Source organism: Sturnus vulgaris, chromosome Z (genome assembly GCF_052056855.1).
Source record: "Sturnus vulgaris isolate bStuVul1 chromosome Z, bStuVul1.hap1, whole genome shotgun sequence".
Classification (NCBI taxonomy): Eukaryota; Metazoa; Chordata; class Aves; order Passeriformes; family Sturnidae; genus Sturnus; species Sturnus vulgaris.
This window is the reverse complement of record NC_142283.1, coordinates 37,555,122-37,580,103: the sequence shown is the minus strand read 5'-3', so window position 1 is coordinate 37,580,103 and position 24,982 is coordinate 37,555,122. Positions and strand designations below refer to the sequence as shown.

General features: G+C 43.3%; 1 protein-coding gene across 2 annotated transcripts in view; it reads left to right on the top strand.

Annotated features, from left to right (window-relative positions):
• PSD3 (pleckstrin and Sec7 domain containing 3) overlaps nt 1-24,199 on the top strand; it is a 104,804-nt gene extending 80,605 nt beyond the window's left edge. For both annotated transcript variants that reach the window (XM_014882376.2, XM_088156218.1), the window contains 4 exons: nt 4,326-4,483; nt 5,315-5,459; nt 8,658-8,801; nt 14,539-24,199. In XM_014882376.2, coding sequence (XP_014737862.2) covers nt 4,326-4,483; nt 5,315-5,459; nt 8,658-8,801; nt 14,539-14,751 — 660 coding nt within the window. In that variant the 3' untranslated portion in view covers nt 14,752-24,199. The remainder of the gene's footprint in view (nt 1-4,325; nt 4,484-5,314; nt 5,460-8,657; nt 8,802-14,538) is intronic.
• Nucleotides 24,200-24,982: the final 783 nt, after the last annotated feature.

Genomic DNA, 24,982 nt, shown 5'->3' with positions numbered 1-24,982 from the left:
AATGTGTGTTCATGGAGCGAACTAACTTTCTCCAATTGGCTGTTGAAGGTGTCCCAACCCCCACAGAGGAAGCTCCCTGTTCTCTCTAGAGAACTCTCTCTTGAGTTTCTTCTTCCCAAGTCAACCAATCACAACTTTGCAGAGCTGCTTTCTCCCATTTGCATGGGAGCTTCCATTGCATTGAAGCCATCTTACTGTAGCACACTGACAATCAAGGCTTTTGCTTTTGTGCTGTGAGAGGTTGAGAGAAGGGTGTGATGAGAAATAACTCATTCCAAGAGTGACAGGGCTGTGAGTGTCCCCAGGGTGCCTCTGACCGCTGCTCAGCCACATGCTGCAGCTGTGAAAAAATGTGTGATTTCAGCTTCAGAAGGTCCACGAGGGCTTTCCTTTAGCACTCAAATAAACTTTACTCTTTTAGGGAAGTAGCATCATAGAAGGTGAAGGGCCAGAGTTTAAAATACACAGCTGGGCTAAGTAGTTATAGTAAAGATTGCTGAGCTGCTCTTTCCTTCTGTAATATACTAGGGACTGAAATTATCCTAATTTTAGGAAGTACTGAAGCATTTTAGAACAGCTTGATTTCTTTGCAAGAAGTGCAAGAAGTTTCTTTGATTTCTTTGCAAGAAGTGTTTAGTTCTTGCAATAGTTCTGGTCAAAGGATTGCCTTGTCTCTGTTCACCTTCTCTCCTGATTATAGAGTGCAGTAGGGCAGGATGCATTCACATGCATGTCCTCTCTCTCTCTCTCGTTCTCTATATCTGTGGAGATTACATCTGTGATGGTGGTTTCATTGCACTGAGTGCTATTCATCAGGATAGAGAGAAATCTCACTGTACAGGTGCTGTATACACACAAACACATGTACAAACCTCTGCAGTATTGCTTTCTGTATTCATCTGTAACTCAACTATTCCCTCAAGACAGTATTGTAATATAAATATTAATTTTTCATAGCAGCTGTGATTCCCCCAGTGGGCAGTGTGATCCCAATTCTTCTGTCACTCTGCATTCCTGTTCTCCTTGTTTTGCTGTCAAAGTCCGTGTTTAAGAGTGTTTTGTAAACGGTCACTTGAGATTTACTGAGGACTTTTTCTGGGCAGCCTAGTCTTCCTGCCCACTTTTTTTTTCCCCAATGAATTATTCCAGTGCTAATTCCTGTGGTGCATATTATTTTGTTCTTAAATGAGTGATTCAGGAGAAATGGTTTCTGAATTAGTGAGCACAGAGAGCACTGGAGGAACTCAGTGGAAATGTTCACAATTAGCCAACTAAACATGCCTGCACAGTATTATATAAAATAAGAAGTTTGACATGTTTGGGATGTTGGCTGTGTCTCTGGGCATCCTCAGGCCAAGGTTAATTTCCTGCCCTCTGTTCATGGCAAGAGGAAATTGCAAAGTAGGAGCTTGACAGAATGTCTGTTCACTAGACTGACATGGGATGTGATGTGCATACACAAGAAAAGCTTATAAGGGGAGGACATAAGGCTAACCTCACTTCCTTGCCAGAAATTGCTTCTGGGCAAACAGTGCAGGACACAAACCCTCGTGTTTTGTTTGGACTCGTCTGCGAGGTTAGCAACATCTTTGGTCTTTGACGTGGCACTTTATAATCTCGCATGCTTTGGGTATTTTTAAATGAATTTTCTCAAATTTCCTGTTAAAAATTAAAAAAAAAAATATAGAAAGGCCAGACTGATGTAAAGTGTTTCATGGTGAGACTTTCTGACAGAGAATTTTGCAGCCATCACATGCAGCTGCATGGAGATATCCATCCATGATACAGTGACTGATAAGAAAAGACAAATGTCATTCTCTGGCTTACCAAAAATGTATTTAGAAATATGCTGACTCTGGGTCATCAGGATGTGAAAAAGTCGTTCTCCAGAAGCTTGAGAAAGATTTATTCAGTATGCCATTGCATTGTATGAAGCACTCACATCAGCCTTCAGCTGACAGACAGATCACAGTTCCTTTCTGGCTCCATACATATTTCTTGCCACTGTCTAGAGAGCTAACTTTAGAGAGCTGCCTTCCGTTTCAGCTGAACCTGCACACTGACACCAGCACAGCATAGCACATGCTGTCCTTGATGGCTTAGGCGAAAATGGATTCACTAGCATTCCCTACCAGTCAAAAAGAGTTGAAGGCCTTGGAGAAGGAATTTTGGCAGCACATTCATGTCCTTACAGCTTTCTCCAGGGCTGGCAAACTACGTGGAGACATTTCCGGTATGCTGATCAGTGCCTTTGGAGAAGCTAGCAGAGCCCCAGCTGTCAAGGTAGATTGCAGCCAACTGATCTGGTGGGATTAACAAGGATTGCCATGAATGCTTTCTGTTAGAAAGGAGAGGTTATCAGCCAGGGCTTTTTCTGGGACTGCACAAATGTGGACTTCTTCTGAAACAGGTTTAGTCACCAGAGCAGGTTGTAGACATCGGATGCTACTCACAGAGGAAACTAGGAGGCAACAAGCTAAGTGATAGCTGACACTGTCTCTAGGCAGTAATACAAGGTAAGATAGAATATCATATGTCTGAGGCCTGTCTAAGTTCGTTTCCTGGCTCTGAGGTTTTCCCAGTCTTCCTGGACAATGGAGCCACTCATTTCCCCCCGAAACTACCACCAGATAAATCAGCTTGTGAACCCTTAAAGGAAGGGGCTTGACCTGAGGCCTTTCCTCCTCCATCTTCAAGACAGGGTGTGCTGGACTTCCTTGAAAAAGGTTTAAAGAATGCCCTTAGTGGGCATAGGCAAAATCCTTCAAGATAGACAGATGCCTCTAAATCTTACTGAGTCTCAAATTATGAGAGAGGAAGGAACATTTGGCTTTGCTCACTGCCTGCCCTTGAAAACCCCTTATGTCACAGGTCTTTAGGCTGGAGGCTGCCCTTTGGTCACCTGTGCAGTAATGCTCTGCCTTTCTGCTGGGCCTGCCAGACCCATGGTTGGTTGTGCCCTTATCTAGCTCCAGATGGAGGTGGTGGTGTGGCAGGGCTGCTGGGTAGCTGCCTCTTCTCAGGTTAAGCAGCAGTGTAGCAAGTTGTGGGCCTGCACTAGCAGAACCTCCCATCAGAATGGATGAGACATGGCAGAGGAGGAAGATGTTTTCTCCCACCTTCCAAGAGGTGGTCACTGCAGCTGGTGTCTGCCCATGCACTGAAACTCATCCCAGAGAGCTCTAGCTCAGCCTGGCAGAAAGCACAGGTAGCTTTGGCAGTGGTGTAGATCCCTCTGGCTGCAATCCTGTTTGGTGTGCTGCCATAGAAATTCTGTTAATGAATTCATGCACATTAACCAGCTCTTCTCTCAGGTGGCTGCTTCCCTGGATGTTGAAGCTAGTGCTGTCCTTGCACACACTCTGCATCCTGCACTGTGTTTCCTGCTAAACTTCATCTTGTAAATTGTGTTCAAGTGCAGGATCATTAGTTACCATGCCTGCAGGGAGTTATTTCACTGCTTTGCAGCCGTCCCCATTGGTGCATATTCCAGGTGAGACTGATTTCTCTGATACAGTAAGGGGGAGAAATGGAGTCAGTTATGGACTGCTTTGGCCTGCCTTTCAGAAACAGTGATGCAGCCTTGCTGGCAAATCACTTTTCTTCCAAAAAGCTCCTGGTTTTCCCAAGCCATTTATAGTCAGGTGGACTTTGGATGGAACTTGTGGCTACATTATGCCCTTTTCCAGCTTCTGTCACTCAGGAGATCAAAGACTGCTTCCAGGCTGATGCTTGCAAAACAAGAGTCCCTGGTTTTGTCATCTGGTGTTAGGAGTGGTCAGAAACCCAGATAGAGCTATTCTTGCCATTTGTAGATCCCCATCAGAGAGATTTAAGGGAGTTTGCTTTGTAATTTGCTTTGTGGGCACTGGTAATGAGGCTTCTGCAGTGTGTCAGGGCTTGCATAGGAGCACCTACAAAGGTAATTGGTTGCGAAAAAATCAGGTAGTAAAGGCTGAGTACCCAAGTAGCTGAGCAGTGGAGGTGGGGAGCTGATTATGAAGGATTCTTGAAATGAAGACAAATAATCCACAGCTGTTTTCATAGTCAAATACTTCCTGCTTACATCTCTTCCTCTCAAGTATGTAGTGGAACTATCCCCTCCCTTGGAAAGACATCAAAACAGAGAAAGGAAGAGAAAGGAAAACAGGTAGTGGAAAACAGGAAAAAGGTAGTGGAAACCACAAGTGTGCAAGTCAGGTTGCACTTAGTTCGTATACTTTATTACTATTTCTGAACTCTGGAACAAGTTTTTTCCCTAGGCCAAGGGAAAAGGAATAGCACATGCAGAAATAAAATGCCATCTTCCCCGTTATCTCCTTCAGGATGAATATAAGCCAGAAAAGGCTTTGTCAGAGGAAGATCTGAAGAATGCAGTTAGTGTGCACCATGCTCTGGCATCCAAGGCAACAGACTATGAGAAGAAACCCAATGTCCTCAAGCTTAAAACAGCAGATTGGAGAGTCCTGCTTTTCCAAGCCCAGTAAGTGCTCTCCTCATGCCACTCATTGAGGAAAGAAAGCAGTGCTGAAGGAGGAGTAAATTCTTGGTTAAAACAAAGGTTTAAAGAAGTTCAATCTGTTTGTTTGATCAGAAATCAGATTAAGTAGTGATGTGATTAGAGTGTACAAGTAGTACATAAGAAAGAAACATCAGGTTTTAAGAGGCTTTTTAATCTAGCTGAGAGAGGTATAACAAGATGGAGCAGCTAGAAGCTGAAGCTCCAGGAAATTGAATTTGGAAAAAAGGCACAAACTTGTAACAGTCAGGGTGATTAATCATTGAAGCAAATGACCAAAGGCAGTCTTGGATTGTCTGTCTCCTGATGTCATCAGGTCCTAGCCGGATGTCTTTCTATAAGATATGCTGTGGTTAGAAATAAAGTTACTACTTAATACAAGAATGATTTGATTAAGTTTTTCATGCTGTGATATCCAGACAGAACAGATGACCTGCCTTTTCCTTCTGAGCCCTTTTCTACAGAGATCAGTAGATCCATACTGAGATCAGTGGTGTCCAGCACAACCAAGACCTTAGGACATACATCCGAATCAGGGCATTAGTTGGCCCTGTCACCTGTGTTATTGGGATTGGATTAGGAAAAGATGTGTGCTAGGGTGAGGTATGGACCTAATCACAAGCCAGCCTGTGACTGAGTTACTTAGCACTAACTGCTCACAAGCATAGGCAGGAAGACAGAGCAGACTCCAAGACTTGTCCAGTTCTGGTTATTCTGACTTTTAAAATGCTATAGAAAGGATGGAAAGAGGTACAAGAGGCTGAGCCAAGTGCTTGATATGTGTTGCTTCCTCAGGAGCCAAGAAGAAATGCAGACCTGGATCAACAAGATTAACTGTGTGGCTGCTGTCTTCTCTGCACCACCATTTCCAGCAGCCATTGGCTCTCAGAAGAAGTTCAGTCGCCCACTCCTGCCAGCCACCACAACAAAACTATCTCAGGTGAGACATTTTTATATAGAGGGTATGTGATGATGATTTCTCTTTCTGGCTGAAGACTGGGTGGTGGTCCTTGTCACTGTTTTATAGCTGTTGCCAGTAGCAGTGCAAGTGCATAGTAAATCTCTGCTCATTTCCTCATGCAAGATTTGAAGTGCGGGGAGAAAAGGAATAGACTCAAATACAATTGGTTTATGTTTTTGAAGAAAATAGTACCAGATAAAGAATTTTCTTCTTGTGCTTATGGCCCTGCAGAGGACATTTCCAATACTGATTGATGGGGGTTTTTTTTAATATGGATGTTTATGAAAGCCACTCATTTCAGAAGAAGTAGACATACTCCTGGTCTTTGGCTTATTAAATTGATAAAAGGTGAAAGCTGATGCATCAGACAAGCATCAATTATATTTCTCCCACTAGATTTTCCAGATTTTCCCCATTTATCATCTCAGGGATTTCCTGTATAATATATATTTATAGACTGTGTCTTACATGAATGTCTTAGTCTCTCTTGTGATCGCACAAGCTTTTAGCATCCCATGGCAGGGAGTTTCACAGCTCCACTGCTTCTTGCACAAAGACACATATTTGTGCTTGTCTCAGACTGGCTGTATCAGATGCTTGTGCCCATAGCTTTTTTGTACTTTGGAAAATGCAATGCCTGCCTGGAATTCCTCCTGCATTGGCAGGAACATGATACTGATTGTGTTGATCAGATTGACAGAGTGACAGAGGTTATACTTCATAACATCTTCCTGTGGTTTTTAAAGTAATCTGCCCATGCTGGATTGCTTCTTAAATGCACTTGTTGGGCTTTTTTTTTTACCATCTTCATAGCTTAGCAACTGTCCTTAGAAACCACTGTCTCAAAATCTGTGTTTCTCTAAGGGTGTGGGTTGACCCTGCTTTTTCTTTCTCCATGACAGCGGTCTTTCTTCTTACTGTGTGGCGACTGACTTACCATATACTGTTCTGGGTTAAAGTTTAAAGCATGTTATGTAAAAAAATAATACTAACTCGTCTCATCCTTGTGGTTTTACTTTTTGCTCATAGCATACCATTTTAAAAATACAGTATGGGGCTTCCATAATTTACTGCTGGTCACCAAAGGAACATTTTTTACTCACTGTTGTTCTGTGCGATTGTTCCATTTAGCACGTTGTTTCCTAGTCTCATTGTTTCTATTTAATCTGGAAAGAGAAAAGATAGATCACAACCCTGTGCTTTGTATCTTGAAGAAGGAGAGACACAAAAAGTAGAATAAGATAAGCTGGTTTAGACAAGCAGAATAATGTTAAGTGTTCAAAGTGGATAAATTCAAAGGCAAGCAGAAACATGTCTGCTTTCATCTGTCAGTGTGGAAGACCTGACAGCAGGCTGTTTCAAATTTGGCAGACTAAAAAATATACAAATTGTCAAATCCCTGTGGTTGATGTTTAGGATTTTGTGGGATGAATTATGATGGACACTACTTCTTCAAAGGGTCTGTTCCTGTTCAGCCAGAAGTCAGGGTGCAGTGAGGACCTAACATGAGTAAGGAAGAGAGGATGGACATGATGACAGGTTGTGCAAGATTATTGTATTATTGTACCAGATTTTCGTCCAAAAGCAGAGCAGTGTCTGATCTTGGTTAGTCCAGCTAAAGAGAGATGTGACAAAGCTATATATAAAGGAACAACCAGTCTAGAAAAGATTTACCAGGGTGTTGGTTTTTGGTTTTATTTTTTAGTTGGTTTTTTTGTTTGTTTGCTTTTGTTGTGGGGTTTTTTTTTGCTGGTTTGGTTTGGTTTTTTTTTCCTGAGAATGCGCAGCACAGACAAAAGCTCCAAAGCTGATGCCCTGGAAATGACAAATACTGTATTAATAGCTGTTCAAAGACCTCGTGTCGTCTGTCTATAGAACTCACTACCACAGGATGTCCATGGGGCCAGGGAATCAGCACAGTGCAAAGAGTGTTTGGACACTAATGAGAAAGCATGTACATTTAGGGGAGTAACTAACAGCAACATGAGTTTTTGGCAATCATCAGCAAGTGATTTCAGCCATACCATATTTAGGTGGAGGCAAATTATCCCACATGTTTCTTTCTTCAGTTCTCCCGCAAAAAAGTTGAAACACAAGATTAGCTGGGGCTTAGCTATCATCATCTGTAGAAGTTTTCCCCCTTTCTGCTGTTTTCCACAGCTCCAGCTCAGCAATCCAAGAGGCTGAGTCCCCAGTGTGACTCAGTGCAGTGCAGGCTTGTATGAGTTAGATTTGAGGCTTCATCTGAGCTGTGGGCTGGGCTCAGAACCACATCACTGAGGGACAACACTGGCAGCTGTTCCCTCCTCTGAGGAGAGGTGCCTACACAGGAGCTGACCTGGGTACTACCTCTTGGCTAATTCACCAATATCTGCATGATCATGTGTCTTATTTTGGACTTACCTGATTCAAACATAATTTCAGATCCAAGCCTAGAAATGGACAGAAGGCCATCCTGCAGGAGATGGAAACCTTCTGAGATGCAGGAAGGTTAGCTAACAGATGGACTGGAGGAAGTGAGTGGGCCTGGGATTATGATAAAGGAAATTGCCTAGAAAGTGGGAGTAGCAGCTCCTCACTTACTCCAACTGCACAGTGGGATAAAAGCTGGTAGCAGCTTAGCAAAACGAAATCCTTTTCAGGGACTGGACAACCCTTCCTCTTGTGAATGTATTGTGTTGTTCTGAACAAATAGAAACCACACACCAGAGATCTTTTGGCAGTGCAGAAGTAGAAGGAGAGGCCCTGATTCTATGTCTTTTCTGTCCTGGAAGGAACTGCTTTTACATTGCAAAGACCTTTGCTTCTCTCATTCTGCCCTTGGTTTGTCTGCATACACAACAGTCTTAATTAATTTACTAAGAAATGTATTAGAGCAAAAGTGTCATGTTGTCAGTATTGCTCGGCAGCAAGCTGCTCCGTTGCTCATAGCAAGGCAATGGATGACAGGTTTGCTCTCCTTCCCAGTGGCATCTGCTAGCTGCTGAGTTTTTCTACAAGCTTGGCCACTTCGACTGCCTTTGAGAGTGCTGTTGGTGGCAGTGCTCTGGGATGACAGACCTTGCCAATCTAAGAAAAAGAAACTATGAGGTATTATTGTACAGGAACCTCTCTATTTTTCTTTGCTTATTGGATATTTTAGATTCTGTCACTTAAGTGCCTAATATATTTCTGAAGGATGAACAACTGAAGTCCCATGAAGCTAAGCTGAAACAGATCTCCACTGAGCTTGCTGAACATCGCTCCTATCCTCCTGACAAGAAGCTCAAAGGCAAGGAAGTAGATGATTACAAACTGAAGGACCACTATCTGGAGTTTGAGGTATATATGAGAAACATTATTACTTTTACTTCTTGGGTGTGGATGATCTTATATTTGGGGTACAGTCCTGAAGTTCTGCATTTTTCACTTTATTTCCCTAGGAAGTATGTTCTTGTTAGACAGAAAAGTCACAGCAATTGCAGATGCTGGGATGTGGCTCTTCTTTCTGATGAGAACTTCCTTAGCTGCGAATTTAGCTCCTAATCTGTAACATGGAGGATAGAAATGAGACTCTGGATGTATCTGTTTGAAGAGATGATAAGATCTTCGTGCACAAAGTGTCTCCTGTTGTTAAACTGTGTTGCCTAGTGTTTTGGAACCTCAGTCTCTAAAGAATGACTGCATTCTGCAGGAATGCAGATCATGGTGATTGTCTTCCATTGGTATGTTCTGAAGGAACTGATATGCTGAAGTTATTGTCATAGGCATGCCTCCCTCATCAGAGCCGTTTGTGTTGCATACCACTGAGATGGATGTCAGGATGAGAAAGAAAACAGTAGAATTAATGATCACAGGGTTGAGTGATGCAACTTAGGCAGAAGCATTAGGAGATTGTTTTGAATATCTGACAGCAGCTTTTATCTATAATGGTGTCTGCCACATTTTAGGACTATGTGGGAATGAATCGGCAACCCAGGAGATGTCTAGTATTTGTTATGACTACACCTTTGAGCTTTTTCCCCCAGCACTGCAAGTCAATGTTGCCTTGGGTCTGAAAGGATCCTGCTCAAAATAGGCACTGCCTTGCAAGGAAAATACCTAGTCTGAAAAAGAGGAAGAGCAGATAAGACAGATGACACCACCAGAGCTGATGCTGGAGGCAGCACGATACAAGCCTATCAGTTTCTGTTAGAGGGACCCTTTTTACGCCTGGACTTAACTCATTGCATACTTTTGCTTTTGCAGAAGGTTTTAACCACTGTGTTGAGTTTCACTTCCTGTAGCAAAGTCAATCAACATGGCTTTATGAAGGAGGAATCATAACCTGACCAACATGATAGTCTTTTACAATGTGATGTTTGGTATGATGGATGAGGTGAGAGCAGTGGATGTTGTTTGTTCTTCACTTTTCCAAGAATTCTGACATTGTCTCCTCTAACTTGCTTGTAGTCAAGCTGATGAAGTGGACTAGCAAATTGACAGTGACTTGGTTTGGTTGAACAATTGAGATCAAAGGGTTGTGATCAGTGGCACAGTGTCACTTAGTTTTGAACAGAGCATTCAGATGTACAGAGTAAGCCACACACTTTCTCTCTGGAGGGGCTCTTAAAAAACTTGGAAGATAAAAAGTTTCTTGGCTTTGGGTTCTTGACACAAAGTTTATTTTCTATTGCTTTTAGAAGCTTGGTGAATTAGGAAGAAATGTAGGCTGGACTGTTAAACGTTTATATAAAGATTGATGGGGGAGCAGATTGTTGTGGGGTTTTTTTTCTGTTTCCTGTCAATTTTATCAGGGTAATCTTTTGAGATATTCCTCAGGTACCTCAGTACAAATCAGACCCAGTATAGCCCCCAGGATACAAAAGTTGTCCTCTTCACTGCTGAGAGTCTTGAACAACATTTGAGTTGTGCAGTTCAGATAAGTGATCAACTTCGCAGGAATGCTCATCTAAGCAGGAAAGTTGTGGCAACAACTTCAGTTATGTGGAAGAAATATTAATTCAAGGTTCTGGTGTGCAGTGCTGTATTAGCTTCAGACTAAGCACAAATTTCTAAGCCATGTTGAAGTATCAAGACACCATGCTAAGGGCTATGAAAGCAGGCAATTACAAAATGTTGGAAGTCAAACAGATGAGACAGAAGATCTTCTTCTGGAGCTAAGGCAAAAAAGGAACGTTTATGCTGAGTAGAGGCAATGTCAGGTGGCATGGGAGGAATATAGAGAGAGATGCTGCTCACCATCATAGCAAGAAAATTCATGTGGCCAAATCTCAATTGGAGGTGCAGCTGGCCAGAACTGTGGGAGACAATAAAAAGAGTTTCAAAAAATATATTAATGGCAAAAGGCAGTGTAGAAATAACATCAGCCTCTTACAAGATGAGCATGGTCATCTCACAAACAAGGACGTGGACAAGGCAGAGGAGTTTAATGCAGTCTTTGCTTCTGTCTTCAATATGGATGACAGACCAGGGAATCTCAGTGTCCTGAGCTGGGGGACTGTAAGAATGATCAGTTCCCAGTTAAGCTTGAAGTTGTGTGAGATCAGCTGTTCCAGCTGGATCCCTACAAATATATGGGGCCTAATGAGATTCATTCAAGAAATATCAAACAGTTGTCTGATGTCATCACAAAACTTCTCTTGATGATATTTGAACAGTCTGGAGAGATCCCAGTTGGCTGGAAACTATCTAGTGTTTGCCCAGTTTTCAAGAAGGGCAAAAAAGATGACACTGGAAATTACGAGTCTGTCAATATCACTTTGGTGCCTGATAAAATTATAGAGAAAATGATTCTGGGAAGTATTGGAAAACACCTGGAGGACACTGGAGCCATCATCACAGCCAGCACAGCTTCATGAGAGGGAAGTCTTGCTTGTCCAACCTGATTTCCTTTTATGATGGGATATCCCACTTTGTTGACCAACAGAAGCAATTTAATGCTTCTTAATGATCTTTTTTGATTTCATAAAGTTTTTGATACTGTCCCTCTCAGGACCCTTCTGGAGAAAATGTCCAGCCCACAGCTGGATAAACACATCATGTGATGGGTGAGCAGCTGGCTCATGTGTCAGGCACAAAGGGTTACAGTGAATGGGGTGATGTCAGACTGGTGTCACTGTCACTGGTGGGGTTCCACAGGCCTCTGTCCTTAGCCCTGTGCTCTTCAACGTCTTCATAAATGACTTGGACACAGGACTGGAAGGGATATGAAGCAAGTTTGCAAATGATACAGAACTGGGAGAAGCTGTTGACTCCCTTGAAGGCAAGGAGGCCCTGCAGAGAGACAGAGTTTCTTTGTCACCCAGAAGGTGGCACTTGAACAGGCTCCCCAGGGAAGTGATCACAGCAGCAAGCCTGACAGAGTTCAAGAAGCATTTGGACAGTGCTCTCAGGCACATGGTGTGATTCTTATGGATGGTCCTGTGCAGGGCCAGGAATTGAGCCTGGATGATCTCTGTGGGCTCCTTCCAACCCAGTTTATTATATTATTCTGTGAGGCAGTAAAAATCCCAACCCAAACCTGAATGTTGAGCTGTATGAAAATTGTGAATGGAAGCTTTGTGTATGGAAACCTTCCCTTTAGAACAATGTCGTGTCAGGGCTGGCAGCAGGTGGTGAAAGAACTTGCTGCATGAGGTTAAATGAAAAGGGCAAGAAGCCAGTGAGGTAGAATTTTGTAACTGTCTCTTTCAGACTGAGATTGCAGGCTAAACCTAGTGTCTGTGTACAAGGGGCCGTCCTGATGCATCTTGGGAAATACACTGAAAGGGCCTGTGCGTCCCTAAGGTAGCAGCATGGTACCATTAGGAAGGAAGATGCCATTTTCCTTTTCTGTAAGTCCTTACAATTTCTTTTTGTTCACACACTGGTGATGCCTCCATTCTTGTTCCTGAAAAGATAAATGAGATGGAGGGGAGGTGAACCAGAAGGTAACTGGTCCTTGTTCAGGTATGCAGCCAGTAGCATTTTTTTCTGATGGTCTCTTTGCTTACACACACCATGGAAGGGACAGTTTTCATTGCCTGCTCTCTTGAAGAAGTATGGCATCAGATTGCAAAAAGTTTGTTTCTTATTGCTGAAAATTTATTGTTAGAGAAGGATCTTTTGAGTCTGTCAGGTGAGAGGTGAAGCCAGAATACTGATGTGTGGCTATGTCATACTTCTTTATTATGTGCATTTATTCTTCAGAGATAATGTTACAGAAGCTTTTGAATGTTTTGAACTTCTGTGGTTTTATTTCTCAACAGAAATTTCCAAATTAATTTTTTAAGGCAAAATTTCCAGTAGCTTTTACTTAACTTCAAATGTCAGGTCATTGAAAGACCAACTTTGTTGTGGTTGAAATCAAAGTAGAAATGTGTTGATTAATTATAATAGGAATCAAGGGCCCACAAAGTCCAGGTAAAAATGGCCATTTGCACACATGCAGGTCCTGGATAGCTAGTCTGATTGCCGAGTCTTGAGACTCTGGTGGTATTTATTGGACCAGTAAAAGCATAAATCCATACAGCAGTAAAGCCCCCCTCTCCATTTCATGATATGAAGCTGTTCCCAAGCTAAGAGCGCTGGCTGGCCTTTTGCAGAAGTGTCTGGTTCATTTGTGATGAATCATCCATCAGCTCAGTGCATCATCGTCAGGGTTCTTTTTGCTAGTTCTCAATTTCCATTTTTGTTAAATGACACATCTTACCTGCTTCATGTGTTTGTCTCTCACGTTGTGGAGCTGCAACTCCAGATATGGAAGTCATAGGAATACTTATTTATTTAATTTGTGGAAGGATTCTGTTATGATTCTCCTCTATGAGGGTTTGTTTATTCAAAGGATTCTCAAAAGCCAGTCGTGTTCTCTTCTTTTTTTTCCCCCTTTATATTCCACATTTCAAAAGTGGTTACCAAGCTTTTTGACTTCCTGCCCTCAAATAAATGTTTTTTACCAGAATTTTATTGTTTTATTAGAAAATCTGAATTATTTTTAAAGTACTTTTTCTTCTGTCAGGAACATAATAGATTGGCTGCTGTTTTGCCACTTTGAAATACAAATTAACAATTAGTACGGATGTTTACATCTACCATCCCGGACTCCTAGCACATTGAGATCGCTGTAATTATAATGCCTGCACCATGCCCTTAGTGGATATATCAGGGACAGGTTATTAAATCACTCCTGTGAAGTGGATTGCTCTGTTCTCAGGACCTCCTGCCCCAACATCCGTTTTTGAGACCCTTCAGGGATCATCTGTTACTGTACTATCATTTTCTTCCTTGCTGAATTGTTTCTCGGAAAATGATGCAATTGTAGCAAACAGAATGAAATCTTCCTGTTGAAGAGGGAAAACTCTGGTCCAGACAAGGAATAGAGCAAATGGCCATGGGGTACATTAAAGGGAACTTTTTCCAGTTGAAAAATATAAGTGTCTGGACAGACAGAAACCTTCATCATTCCCTGTGAGTGACATAGCAAGGGAACATGCCACGCTGCTGTCATAGCCCTCTCATCTGCTCCTTTTTGTTAAGGTCTGGCCTTTTAGAAGATTCTGTCACCGGCCTGAGTGAGAGTGGTGAGTGGTGGCCGTGTTGGTACAGTATGAACTTAGACTCTGCTTTGGTTTCTCCTACATGGATAAGAAAAGCAGGAAAAGCAGGGCCTGCTGGTGAGAGAGCAGGATTTTTGTTGTCCCTTAGTTTAGTGCACTTCATCTCCATGCATGCCTGAGGACAAAGGGTCTCAGTATGTGTGAGCACAGCTTAGGTCGCAGCATGAGTGAGGTAGCGAGCTTTTGTTTGGTGGTATTACTTGGAATGGGAGCCACCAGTCAGCAGAGCATCGGAATTTGTGTGCTGCAGAACTGAGTGCCTCTAATGACACTGCACCCCAGGCCTCGGTCTGCCTGAAATCCTCTTTGTTTAATTTACGTGAGCTGCTGTTATTCATATCCACATTAGGCACCATTGTTCGCATATGTGTTGAGCTCCTGGCTTTCAAGGCCAGCAGAAAGCATTAAGTTACTTAAGTGGTCTCATGTGTCCCTGCAGAATTTCTTCCAGACTGATTTGGGCCTTTCTTTTCATTTCCCAGAAAAATCGCTATGAGATCTATGTTGGCCTCCTGAAAGAAGGGGTGAAGGAGCTGCTGAGCGGAGGAGAGAACGATGCATCAGGACTGAAGAAATCCCACTCAAGTCCTTCTTTGAATCAGGAGTCTCCAGTTAGCGCCAAGGTGAAACGCAATGTCTCAGAGAGGAAGGACTACAGGCCAGAAACACCCAGCATTAAGCAGAAGGTCACTTAGGGTGGAAATGACAACTAGAGGAACAGCCATGCAGCAAAGTATCGGTGGTCAAAATTTTTTCATTTAATAATCTGTCATTCACAAAAAATAAGTGCATCTGCCTGAATGGGGTGTTAGTGACATTTTCTATTGTATATTTTGCTGTTTCTGTGCAGATTGTGGGAGATGTCTTTGCTCCTGCTTTGCTTTGCTTTGTTAATTTATCATTTAGCAGTTGAAGCATCGGGACTTTTTTGTGTTGTTCTGTTTCTAAAGGAGCTGGGGAAGGGGTAGAGCGCTGTGACGTTTATTCTGTCTCCTCCCCATTTATCTCCTCCCATCGGCATGTGGCTTTCATCTCTCAAGTCACTTGTCACTTTATTAACGTGGTGGGTGGGAAAAATAACTGGACAAGTGCTGCAGTGCTGTGAATATAAGCTGTAGCTGTTCGAACTGTGCAAACATGCAGCTGCAGAAGGCTGACTAGAGGCTAGGATGCTGGGAACACTAGTTTCCTGACAATGTGGGGCATGTTGGTACTGGTACTTAGCAGCAGGTGGTACAGTAAATAGTCACTGTTGCTTATTGTTACTGCATTGACCCTGGACACATGAGTGCAAAGAAATGAAACCTGGAAACCTCTGGCAATGCTGGGATGATGGCATTGGAATAATTTGTTTGCTTCCTTCCAAGCAGAGAGCCTTCTCCTGAATTTGCAGGCTGGAAGGCATCCAAACCCATGCTGTCTCTGCAGTCAGGAAGATTAGCGATTACCCAGTTGGAATGGCTATCTGGGATTCACGTTTATTTGCAGAGAAGGCTGCTGTAGATGTCAGCCATTAGCATTATATATTGATTATATATATTAAAGACAAAGGGCCTCTGTGTAGTTTTTAACTATACGCTCTCACTTAGCTGCTATATAGAGCCTTATGATATATTGTGTCCTGTTGCTTTCCCTTCCACGGGTTTCCTTGTTGGTGTGCACAGAGAACTGCTTTCAATTCCTCTCATAGTGACAAAGCACTTTGCCTTTTTTATTCAGAAAGGGTTTCTCCTCAGTTCTCCATTTTCCTTCTTTAGCTCACATACAGGTGGAAGAGGCTGGTGCCTCCTCACAGTTCCTTCATACCTGTGCCAGGCTTTCCAAGGGGAGCACAGGACTGGGAGAGAACACCATGGGTAGATCTTTTCATACCTGAAAGGCCCTTGTTTGTGCCATAGGCCCTTGGGATGGCCAGCAGTTTTCAGGCACAGAGAGCAGAAAGATGACATAATTTTCCTGCTTCGCAGCCCCTCTTGTCTGGGCAGTGTCATGGCTCTACAGAGAGTGCTGCCTCTCCTGTTACCTAACCTGTTACCTGAGTTTTAATCTCAGTTTTTACACTGGCCCACAGGGTGAGCTTGGACAGGTCTCTCCCATTTTGTGTCGCCCTTTCCCTATATGAAATAGTACAACCAAACTGGCCTTTCCCACAGAGCGCCTTGGGAGATAATGTTGAGATCCAGTTGAAAATTGCTCCTTGCTATTCATTCTGTTGTGCCTGGCACAAGACAGCCTTCCTGATGAATGCGATTCTTAATGCATATAGAAATGTCAAGATCAATGCAAGGACTGTTTAGAAATGCACTGGTGTTTTCAGCCCAAGTAGTCAAAGAGCCACACATCAAAAAAATTGCTACCTGAGTGGATATGTGTTCTGTCAGGCTTCCCAAGGGTCCAAGTCAATTCATCTAGTTTATTGAGCTGTCAGTCCAGTGGGCAAAACTGGGAATAATCAAAGAGAAAAGGCCTTTAACAGGCACTCCATGACTTACCTCCCCTACCGAGTACCACCATGCAACAGCTTTCCTGGTATTGTGCTGACGGTTGGCTGTAACGATGTTGCACTCTCAGATGTGAGGTTTTGGGGCAAATTGATCCTTGCAGCTGCAGCCTGACAGCAAAACCAGATGAGACTGTTCTCATGAGTGATGTTGGGATGCGCATCCATCTGGCATCTGCCACTGAGAGTGGCCGCTCTGTGCTAAAAGTCAGGAGGTTGGCTTCTAACCTTGGCAATGTTGCTAAAAGTTGTAGATTCCTGACTAGAAATTGGCAGTGCTTCCCAAGTGCTGGGGCTTTAGAATTTGTGCATTCCTACTAAGGTGAAGTTAACATTTAGTTCTCTTCTTGAAGAAGAGAAATGTCTTCTGCTGCTGGAGCCAAAGTAATGTGGTGCAGCTTATTGCTTGGGGAGACTCAGTGTAGAGAGATGCATGATAGTGCTTATTGGGAGGGATTGTTTGGCATAGTTAAGAGAGGTAGATCAACAGTTCTTGGGAAACAAAGATAGATTCCTGCAGCTGTTTGTCATGCTTTGGTGGTCGAAATTGAACAAGCAGAACAGAGAGAAGAAATTCAATTGGGGAATGCTGAATGCATGTTTGGGAAGAAAACTCGACCTCTTTGTTACGATTAAGGAGTGGTATTCCCCAGTTCAGTGTTCCCACCGAGACTCTCCAAACTTCATGGTCCTTGCTTGCTCCCTCCTTCCCTTCCCCATCCTTGCAGTGGGCTGGAGAGAAGAATTGAAGGCATAAAAGGCAAAGATCATCGGTTGAGATAACAACAATTTACTGGAAATGGTAATGAGATCAGAAAATGAATGGTAAACAACAAAGGTATTAATAACAGTATTCAAGAATGCTCACCATGCAGAACCCAACAATACCCAAACACTCACTTCCCAATACCCTGACCCAGAAGGGATATCTTCCCCTATTCCTAGAAAATGACATGAGGTGATATAGAGTAACCTTCAAGTCCAAGGCCCCTGCCTGGCTACTGCAGAAATTAATCCCATCCTAGCCTGAACCAGTACATTATTTTATATAACAATACGATACATGCAGCAGACAGAAAACCCAGAAAAGGTGCAGTTCTGTAAATGGCCCTGCTTGGCTGTCAGGGTTAGGTTGACTGGGTGATCCTTTTGAAGGAAGGCTAGAACATGCTTGGCAAACCTCTTGTGTTTATGGAGTGCAGTACTTCAAAAGGCAAAGAGGTGACATTTAACTTTCTTCTTCTCTGGATTTTTAACATATTTTGGTTGCTGAAAATTCCAGTTAAATTGCTGAGCTCAAGAAGAAATTACTCCTGTTAAATGCATTTTCTGGGTTTGACATAGAAACTGGGTAATTCCTCTTCAAAGTCGTTGCAGAAAGATGATTTGAAGCAATAGGAAAAATCAAAAAGTTAACTGCAAAAATATGTTTTTTTCATTATTTATTATCTATTTCCATGTATACTTGTAAACGGATTAAGTTATTTTTTTTAGGTCTCATCTGAACGTATCAAATGCAGTTTTTCACTGCATTTTTTAGTCATTAAATGTTTGTCGAGCTTAGAGCAGTCTTGCTGAGACTGCTGAGACACGCAGATTAGTTTACTCAGAATGTATGGTTTCTGCAGCAGTTTTAATTGGTGCCCTTTTCCCCTATTACTTTATAATCTATAAGCATCCCAGGCACCCATGTAGAAATGCACGCTTTTGAGACCAAGAAAAAAATGTGATCCCATTGTGAAAGTCTAAGGCTTCTGCCCACCCTTGGGAATAGGTTCATCTACCAATCAGTACTGTAATTTGTTTTTTTCCCTCCTGATGATACTATAAAGGGTGGGACAGGTTCTCAGGCAGTCTTAAGTGGTGCATCTCCTTGAGTAGCTTTGCATGGTACCCTGCACCCTACCTTTCTTTGCTGAAATGTTTGCCTTTAGGGGAGAGCACTGCTTGACTGCAGCGACTCAGGAGCTCTGTTCGCAGTATGTAAGGATATTCTGCTGTTTTCAAGCCCTCCTCAGGGACTTGAGCTGCAAATCACTGGAGCAGTCTGCAGTTTTCTGGGTGTGCTCAGTGCAAGCAGGAGTTACTGGCTGGCTTCCACGAGCATGTGTGCATGCTGGAGATCCTTTGCATTGGTGACGCAGGGAGGTGTCATCCTTCCTTGTCACCCTCCCTGCTCCAGTGTGCTATCATTGCTCAGGCAAAGCCTCTGCCTGCATGTAGAGAGTGGGGATGCAAAGAGTGGAGCAGGCTGGGGCCAACACCTCCTTGCTTCCCCTTTCTTAAGGTGCAGAGGGACCCACCCTGCTTCGATGTGTTGCTGGCTTACTCATCCTCTAGGAGCTGGACCCTCTGATATCCCCAGCTAAGGAATGAGAGACAGGAAAGGTCTCCACTAGTCTGCACCTGACAGCAGAGAGCTGATGGAGAAGGGGAAGATTGCTTTCCCCTCTCCCCACCCAGCAGCCAAAGAGGGTGAGATACTCTTCTGAAGCCAAAACCACACTCTCCTTTATGAATCAGCAGGATGCAGAGGACTGGTTGAGATGGTTTTTGTTCATCAGCAGCTGTGAAAGAGACTCCCTGTACTGGCTGTGTGTTTGTCTGCATCTTGCAGATAAATTACGCATGAACCAGTGAACATGACTACAGCTTCTAAATCCAGTATTTATGTTGTGTCTTTAATTGATGTAGGGAGGTAAGTCAGCCAGCAGAGTGATTAATGCAGCAGAGTTGTGCTGGAATGCTATTCAGCTGTGTTGCCGACTCAAGAGTTTTTCATCGTAGCCAGTCACTTGTAAATAGTTACCAGAAACTTTCTAATGATTAGTAACAGCTCATCACTAAAATACTTTCCCTCTGATCCTGTCTGCTCCCAGATTCCAGTGTGTCCATGTTAAGGGGCTGTCCTGGACAGCCGTGCTCTGCATAGCCCTGCTTTGAGGAGGAGTTTCGCCTAGCAGACCTCCAGGGACTGGAATTATTCAGTGACTTTTCACAGCACCAATGCCTTTGGACAACAAGGCTGATCGCTCTTCTGACTTGAAAAAGCCAAAACTTTTGCCTTTTTCCAGTGGGGGAAATGAGGTTCTTGCTTGACTAGAGCAGGCCATTCAGTGAAGACATGGTTATGGCAGTGAAGGAAGTCAGAAATGACAAGGTTATCATCAGGCTTCTTGGAGGCATTGCATGGCAATATTCTCCTTGAAAGTGGGAAGGGCTTTTCTCTGCAGATGGCATACTGCTTACTGTGTCTGCATTCTCCATTTCTAAATGAATTTTGGTCTTATTGCAGTTAGTCTGACAGCTCCTCCTCCTTTTCTGACAAGCTGCTCTTGTCTGTCATCTTAGCACCTCAGCTGCTTCTGTATAACAGGTCTGTTTCCTTTCATGCTTGCAGAAATCCAGAAAATTTGACTCTCCCGTCTTGCATTGAGAAAACTTGCTCTGAAGCAGTGCTGCATTGAATGGATAACCCTGTGAACAGCTTTTTCGCTCTGCTTATCGGTAGCCTGTGTTTCCAGCCACAGTTATAGCTGGGAGGTGCGAGACCGAGTTTTAGACTGCCGTGATCCTCTAGTTGTATGCTGCAGGGATGCAAAGTCCCTCCTCCTACACTTAGACCAGACACTTGCAACATTCCTACTCTTCTGGTATCCAGGTTGTTGGAAACACTGGCTGCTTCTGCAGGGTCAAAGGCAGTATACACATCTTATGTCAAGCACCCGGGGCAGTTAAAAAGTCCACATTTGTCGTCAGAGCACAATCATTGCTCCTCAGCATGTGTTCTCAGCATCTGCTATCTGGGCTGCCTAGAGGGATGAACCATAGAAGCTGTCTCAGAAAGAGCTAGTCTGCAGCTTGTGCTTTTTAAAGGATATTTTTAGTGCATCCAGAAGCAGTACGTCTGGCCTCTGTCTCTCCCAGAGCTCTCCCAGCAGCATAGGTGTAGCATAGTGAGCTGCTTCACCTGGAGCTTCACTGTGGAGACCTGAGCTCCAGGAAGAAGAGGCTTTATCAGCCTTCAGAGAAACGGTACCACCAGAGCTGAGCACAGGAAAATGATGCTGTAGGAAGAAGCCAGTGCCACCCTCCATGGCTGGTCACCTGCTGGAGACTGTGAGCTCTAGCATTGCCTTCAGTGCTAGGGATAATGAGAAACTGGCTTCCTTTTCCCTCTAGTCTGTGCTGCTGGAGGAGCTGTCCTTACCACCCACTGCTTTTCTCCCTTGTTACAGCAGCATCCAGAGTTACTGCAGTCCATTTGTGAGGATACTGGTTTACATGAGAGCAAGGAGGACAGGTCCTTGGAAAAAGTCTTAATGGCATCTGGGAGTATCTGCTCTGCTGATGGCAATATCCAGTTGAACACTGAAAGGAGGCAGGCCCAGCCTTGCCTGAGAGAATGTCCCTTGCTGATACATTTTTTAGCTGCATTAAGGTTGTGTTTTAGTTATTGATTAGAGCCCATCACTTACCAAATTCAAGCAAGAACTTTCCCAAAGGTTTGGACCATTGACCTTACTTTGCCCTTGTGGTCAGAAGGAGCAAATTTAGGCTAGTCCAAAGTGTTCTCTCTTCCCCACCTTTGAACGCTTAATTATTCCATAAAAATTATAGATGTTTAATCAATGAGGGACCTCCCACGGCATCTGCTTTTAAATCTGGGCCAGGAACCAGCTGGAGTACAGGCCAGAGGTTTATTTGGACCAATAAAGGTGTATCACTTAGCAATGCAAGCATTGAAAGTGCAACCAGCCACAAGGGCAGAATTTTTCTCTGACAGAAACCACTGTAATTAGTAGCCACTCTAGCAGTGATCATGTCTGTAACTCGCCTAAATGACACGAGGACAAGCAGATACTTTTTGTCTAAACAGGTGAGGTTTCAGCATGGGCCATTTTAGTATCATGGTGTAGTGACAGGACAGCTGGCTAAGCTGCTCTAGAGACTTGTTTGACACAAAATCCTCCAACTCCCCTTAGCCTCTTGCTGGGAAGAGTGAGATAGATAAATGCTATTGAGTCTGTGTCACCACACAGGGCAAACTCTACTGGTAATATAAGTCTTAACTCACACACTTATGAAAACCTCATGCTCAGAGCTGTCAGATTCTGAAAGACTGTAGGATGAGAACAGGGGTGGGTTGTGGTTGGGTTTTTTTAAATTTTGTACATATTCATGACAACTGTGTCCTCTTACTTGAGTCTAGAATTATAATTTGGCTAACAGGACAGAGTTTTTTGGCTGTTTAAAAACTTTAAAATCACTCCTCTGTCTGAGGTGCACTCTAAGGCTTACATTACTTCGTGAACATGTTTAAGTGATGCCTATAGATGTGTGTATTTTTAGGTGTATTATGGCTTCTGTGGCTCAGCACTGCAAAGCCTGGTGTTCTTTTCTGACACTTATTTGGTAAAAGCACTTCTGCAGCTACAAACATTGTTAGGATACTTCTTCTGATTGTTCTCAAATGAGGTTAAACAGCTATCAGAGCTTTTGCAGATTTAAGGTGTACTTTGAGCTGCCTTTGATCTTCATGTGTTGTCCACCAGGGGCTGCCTGTTGTTCTGCATGTTGAAAGCAAGGCATATATTTGAGAGTCTAAGCAAGAGTTAGTGGGTGGAATTTTCTGCTAGCTTAACACTGGGCTGACTTTCTCCCTGTTTATATCAGCTGATGCCTGTACAAGGAGCATCCACGCTGACTTCTGAAAATCATGCTCTGGGGATCTAATACACAGCTTTACTTCTGAAAACGTTGACCTTGCTCTGTGAAAATTCAGCAAAGGGACATCATGTCCAAAGTGTCCAAGAAGGACAGGTGCCTGTGATGTCTCCTGCAGATACAGCCGTACGGCAGTACTGAGGGTTTTTTCTTTTCTGCAACTGTACAAATTTCCTGAAGAGTGGCTCATCAGCAGGGAAAAGAAGAGCAGCAGGGCTGAAGTATCTCTCTTGGGCATCTCATATCTTGGGAGCATTAAACAAACTTTTAACAACTTGCTGGTCTGAGGAAAAAGACATAGGGAAACGCAGTGGGTTTTCCTATTGCGCTCTAGTAAGGGCAACAGTAGTATGATCTGCATTATTCTTGGAAAGAGAGAGCAAAACCTGAGCGTCTGATTCTTACCTGGAGTCATAAACCTCTTTATCATGCAGTTAGGTTGAAGCACTTGAGCAGCTTCAGTGAAACTATGCCTTTGCACTTCACTGGACCACAGCCAGAATGATTGTGTCTTTCAGAACTGAGACGCAAGTGAACTGCAGGTCAGAATGAAATGAAGGGGAACACTCTGTCACCTTGCTTTGGGCAAGCTGTAGTCCTGTAATCTTTTATCTGGTACTGGGCTTCTCCCTTGAGTTTCCTGCCCTCCACGGTGATGGGAAGATGTGGGTGAGCACTGTCAGTTTCAGAGTCACAGTTAAGAAGTATCATTTACCCTCCACCTGAGCTATTGCTATGTTGTTTTCCCTTAGACTGAGAAAGAGAACTGAATTTTCAGTCAATGTTGCTTGGTAGCCATATGGCAAGCATAGCTCTCAGCAGTGGTAGTACAGAAAAACATTTTGCACATGCGTGTACATACACCTTATACATACATCTCTTGTGTGCAGAACTAACCTTACAGGGCTTGACAGCAGTCCTTGCAAGACCTTTCCTTGGGTGGTCTCCTATCGCTTTTGTGATGTGTAGGAGCCTTCTTTCTGGTAATCTTGAATTCAGTTTACTCTCATCACTGAACTGCTGGAGTGTTTTTCATGTAATACACTAAAGACACAGTTCCAGTCTCATCGTTTTGTGGTTCTGCTGTGAAGCAACAACATTGAGGTAGCCATTAAATCTTTTCCAGCAGCATGGAACTTGCTGTTCTGACTCTTGAGGAAGTCATCATCTCAGGTTTGATGCTGTCCTACCACCAGGACACCCTATTTTGTCCCTGGGAATAGGCATGGCCAGAAAAGCATACTGGGTGGTTGGAGTCAGAGCTGTGCAGACTTAAGTAAAGCCCTGGTTCAGGGGAGATTTTTCCATGTGCTGCTGATGTCCATAAGGACTCAAACATATACTTCCTTACACAGAGATGCTTTCCTGAAGCAGAGTTGTCACTCTTTTCTACAGGTATCACAGGATGCCCTCCCTTATTCTGCTTCATGTATCTGGTACTAGAATGATCATTTCCTGATAAATGAAGGCACTTAATCAGTCCTCTTCCCCTTGGAAGAAGGACTTTTGGGGATATTGTTATATCATTTAAAATAATATTTTGGAATTTAAGTTTACATTGCTTTATTTTTCACTTGAGGTGACTGTATATAAATATTTTCCTCTATTTTATCATTGCTGATAAAGTAAGCCTACAGTATACAGATAAATAATTTGCCTTTGATGTATTGAAACTGTGAGATATAAAGTAGACTTCTCTCTTGTGTCCATGTTCCTGACTATAACTCTGTTCCTCTGTGTTTTTATAAGTTGGAATAAATGTTGCTTACGGGCAACAAAGAGCCTGCAAGCTTCCCAATAATTTTTATGTCATTGAACTCAAGCAACCCTATTGAAGGATCTCACATATGTATAATGATATATGTATATGTACAAACTTTAGAAAGAAATAAACCAAATGTATTTCATGTTCTGCAGCTGAATGTTTTTTTTTTATTTGAACCCTGACAGTAGTTCCTACAAGTAAGAACAAGAAGGTGGCTTTACAGTGGCTGACTGTCCTGCTTCTGGCAGGGCTCCTGACAGTCAGTACTTTCAAGGTTTCCTGATCTGAAGCATACATGTCACAATCTGGATCTGACCTGTGGTTGGGGTAACCAATGGAACCATTGGCACTTCGTGCACGTAAGTCCTGTGTGAGGGCAGCTGGAGCACATCTCTCTTCCTTCTGCACCTGTACAAAAGGTGTCCCTTCAAGCTCTTTCAGGATGTGTAGCCTGCAGAGCTACTACTGCTTGCTGTGAAGAGACAGCAAGAAGAGAATTAACTGTTCTAAAATTTTACCAGGATCTGGATTAAAAGACCGAGGCTGCAGCACACAGCTGTTCAGAAACAACTGGGAATTGATTGCAAAATATGAGGAGATCACTCTTGGGGTTGGGAATTGCTGCTGACATGGCGTATGGGAAAAAAGGACCCCTGAAAGGCAAAAGAGTCAGACACTAAAGAAAAAGATGGAGTCTAAAAAGGTAGAGGTGGGAGTGGTTAAGAAACTATGCCTATCCAAAGTAAGGAGGAGCAGTCTGTACAGCACACAGCAAACAGCACTGTGTTTGTAGTTCTTGGGTTGGACATAGCTCAATATGGGAAGTTAGTACACTATGTGGAGAGTGGGTGACAGGGCAGATGGATAGGTTGTGTTTAACACAGGTGGGACATGCAGAAGCTTTACAACAGGGCTAGCAGCTTGTACTTGGAAC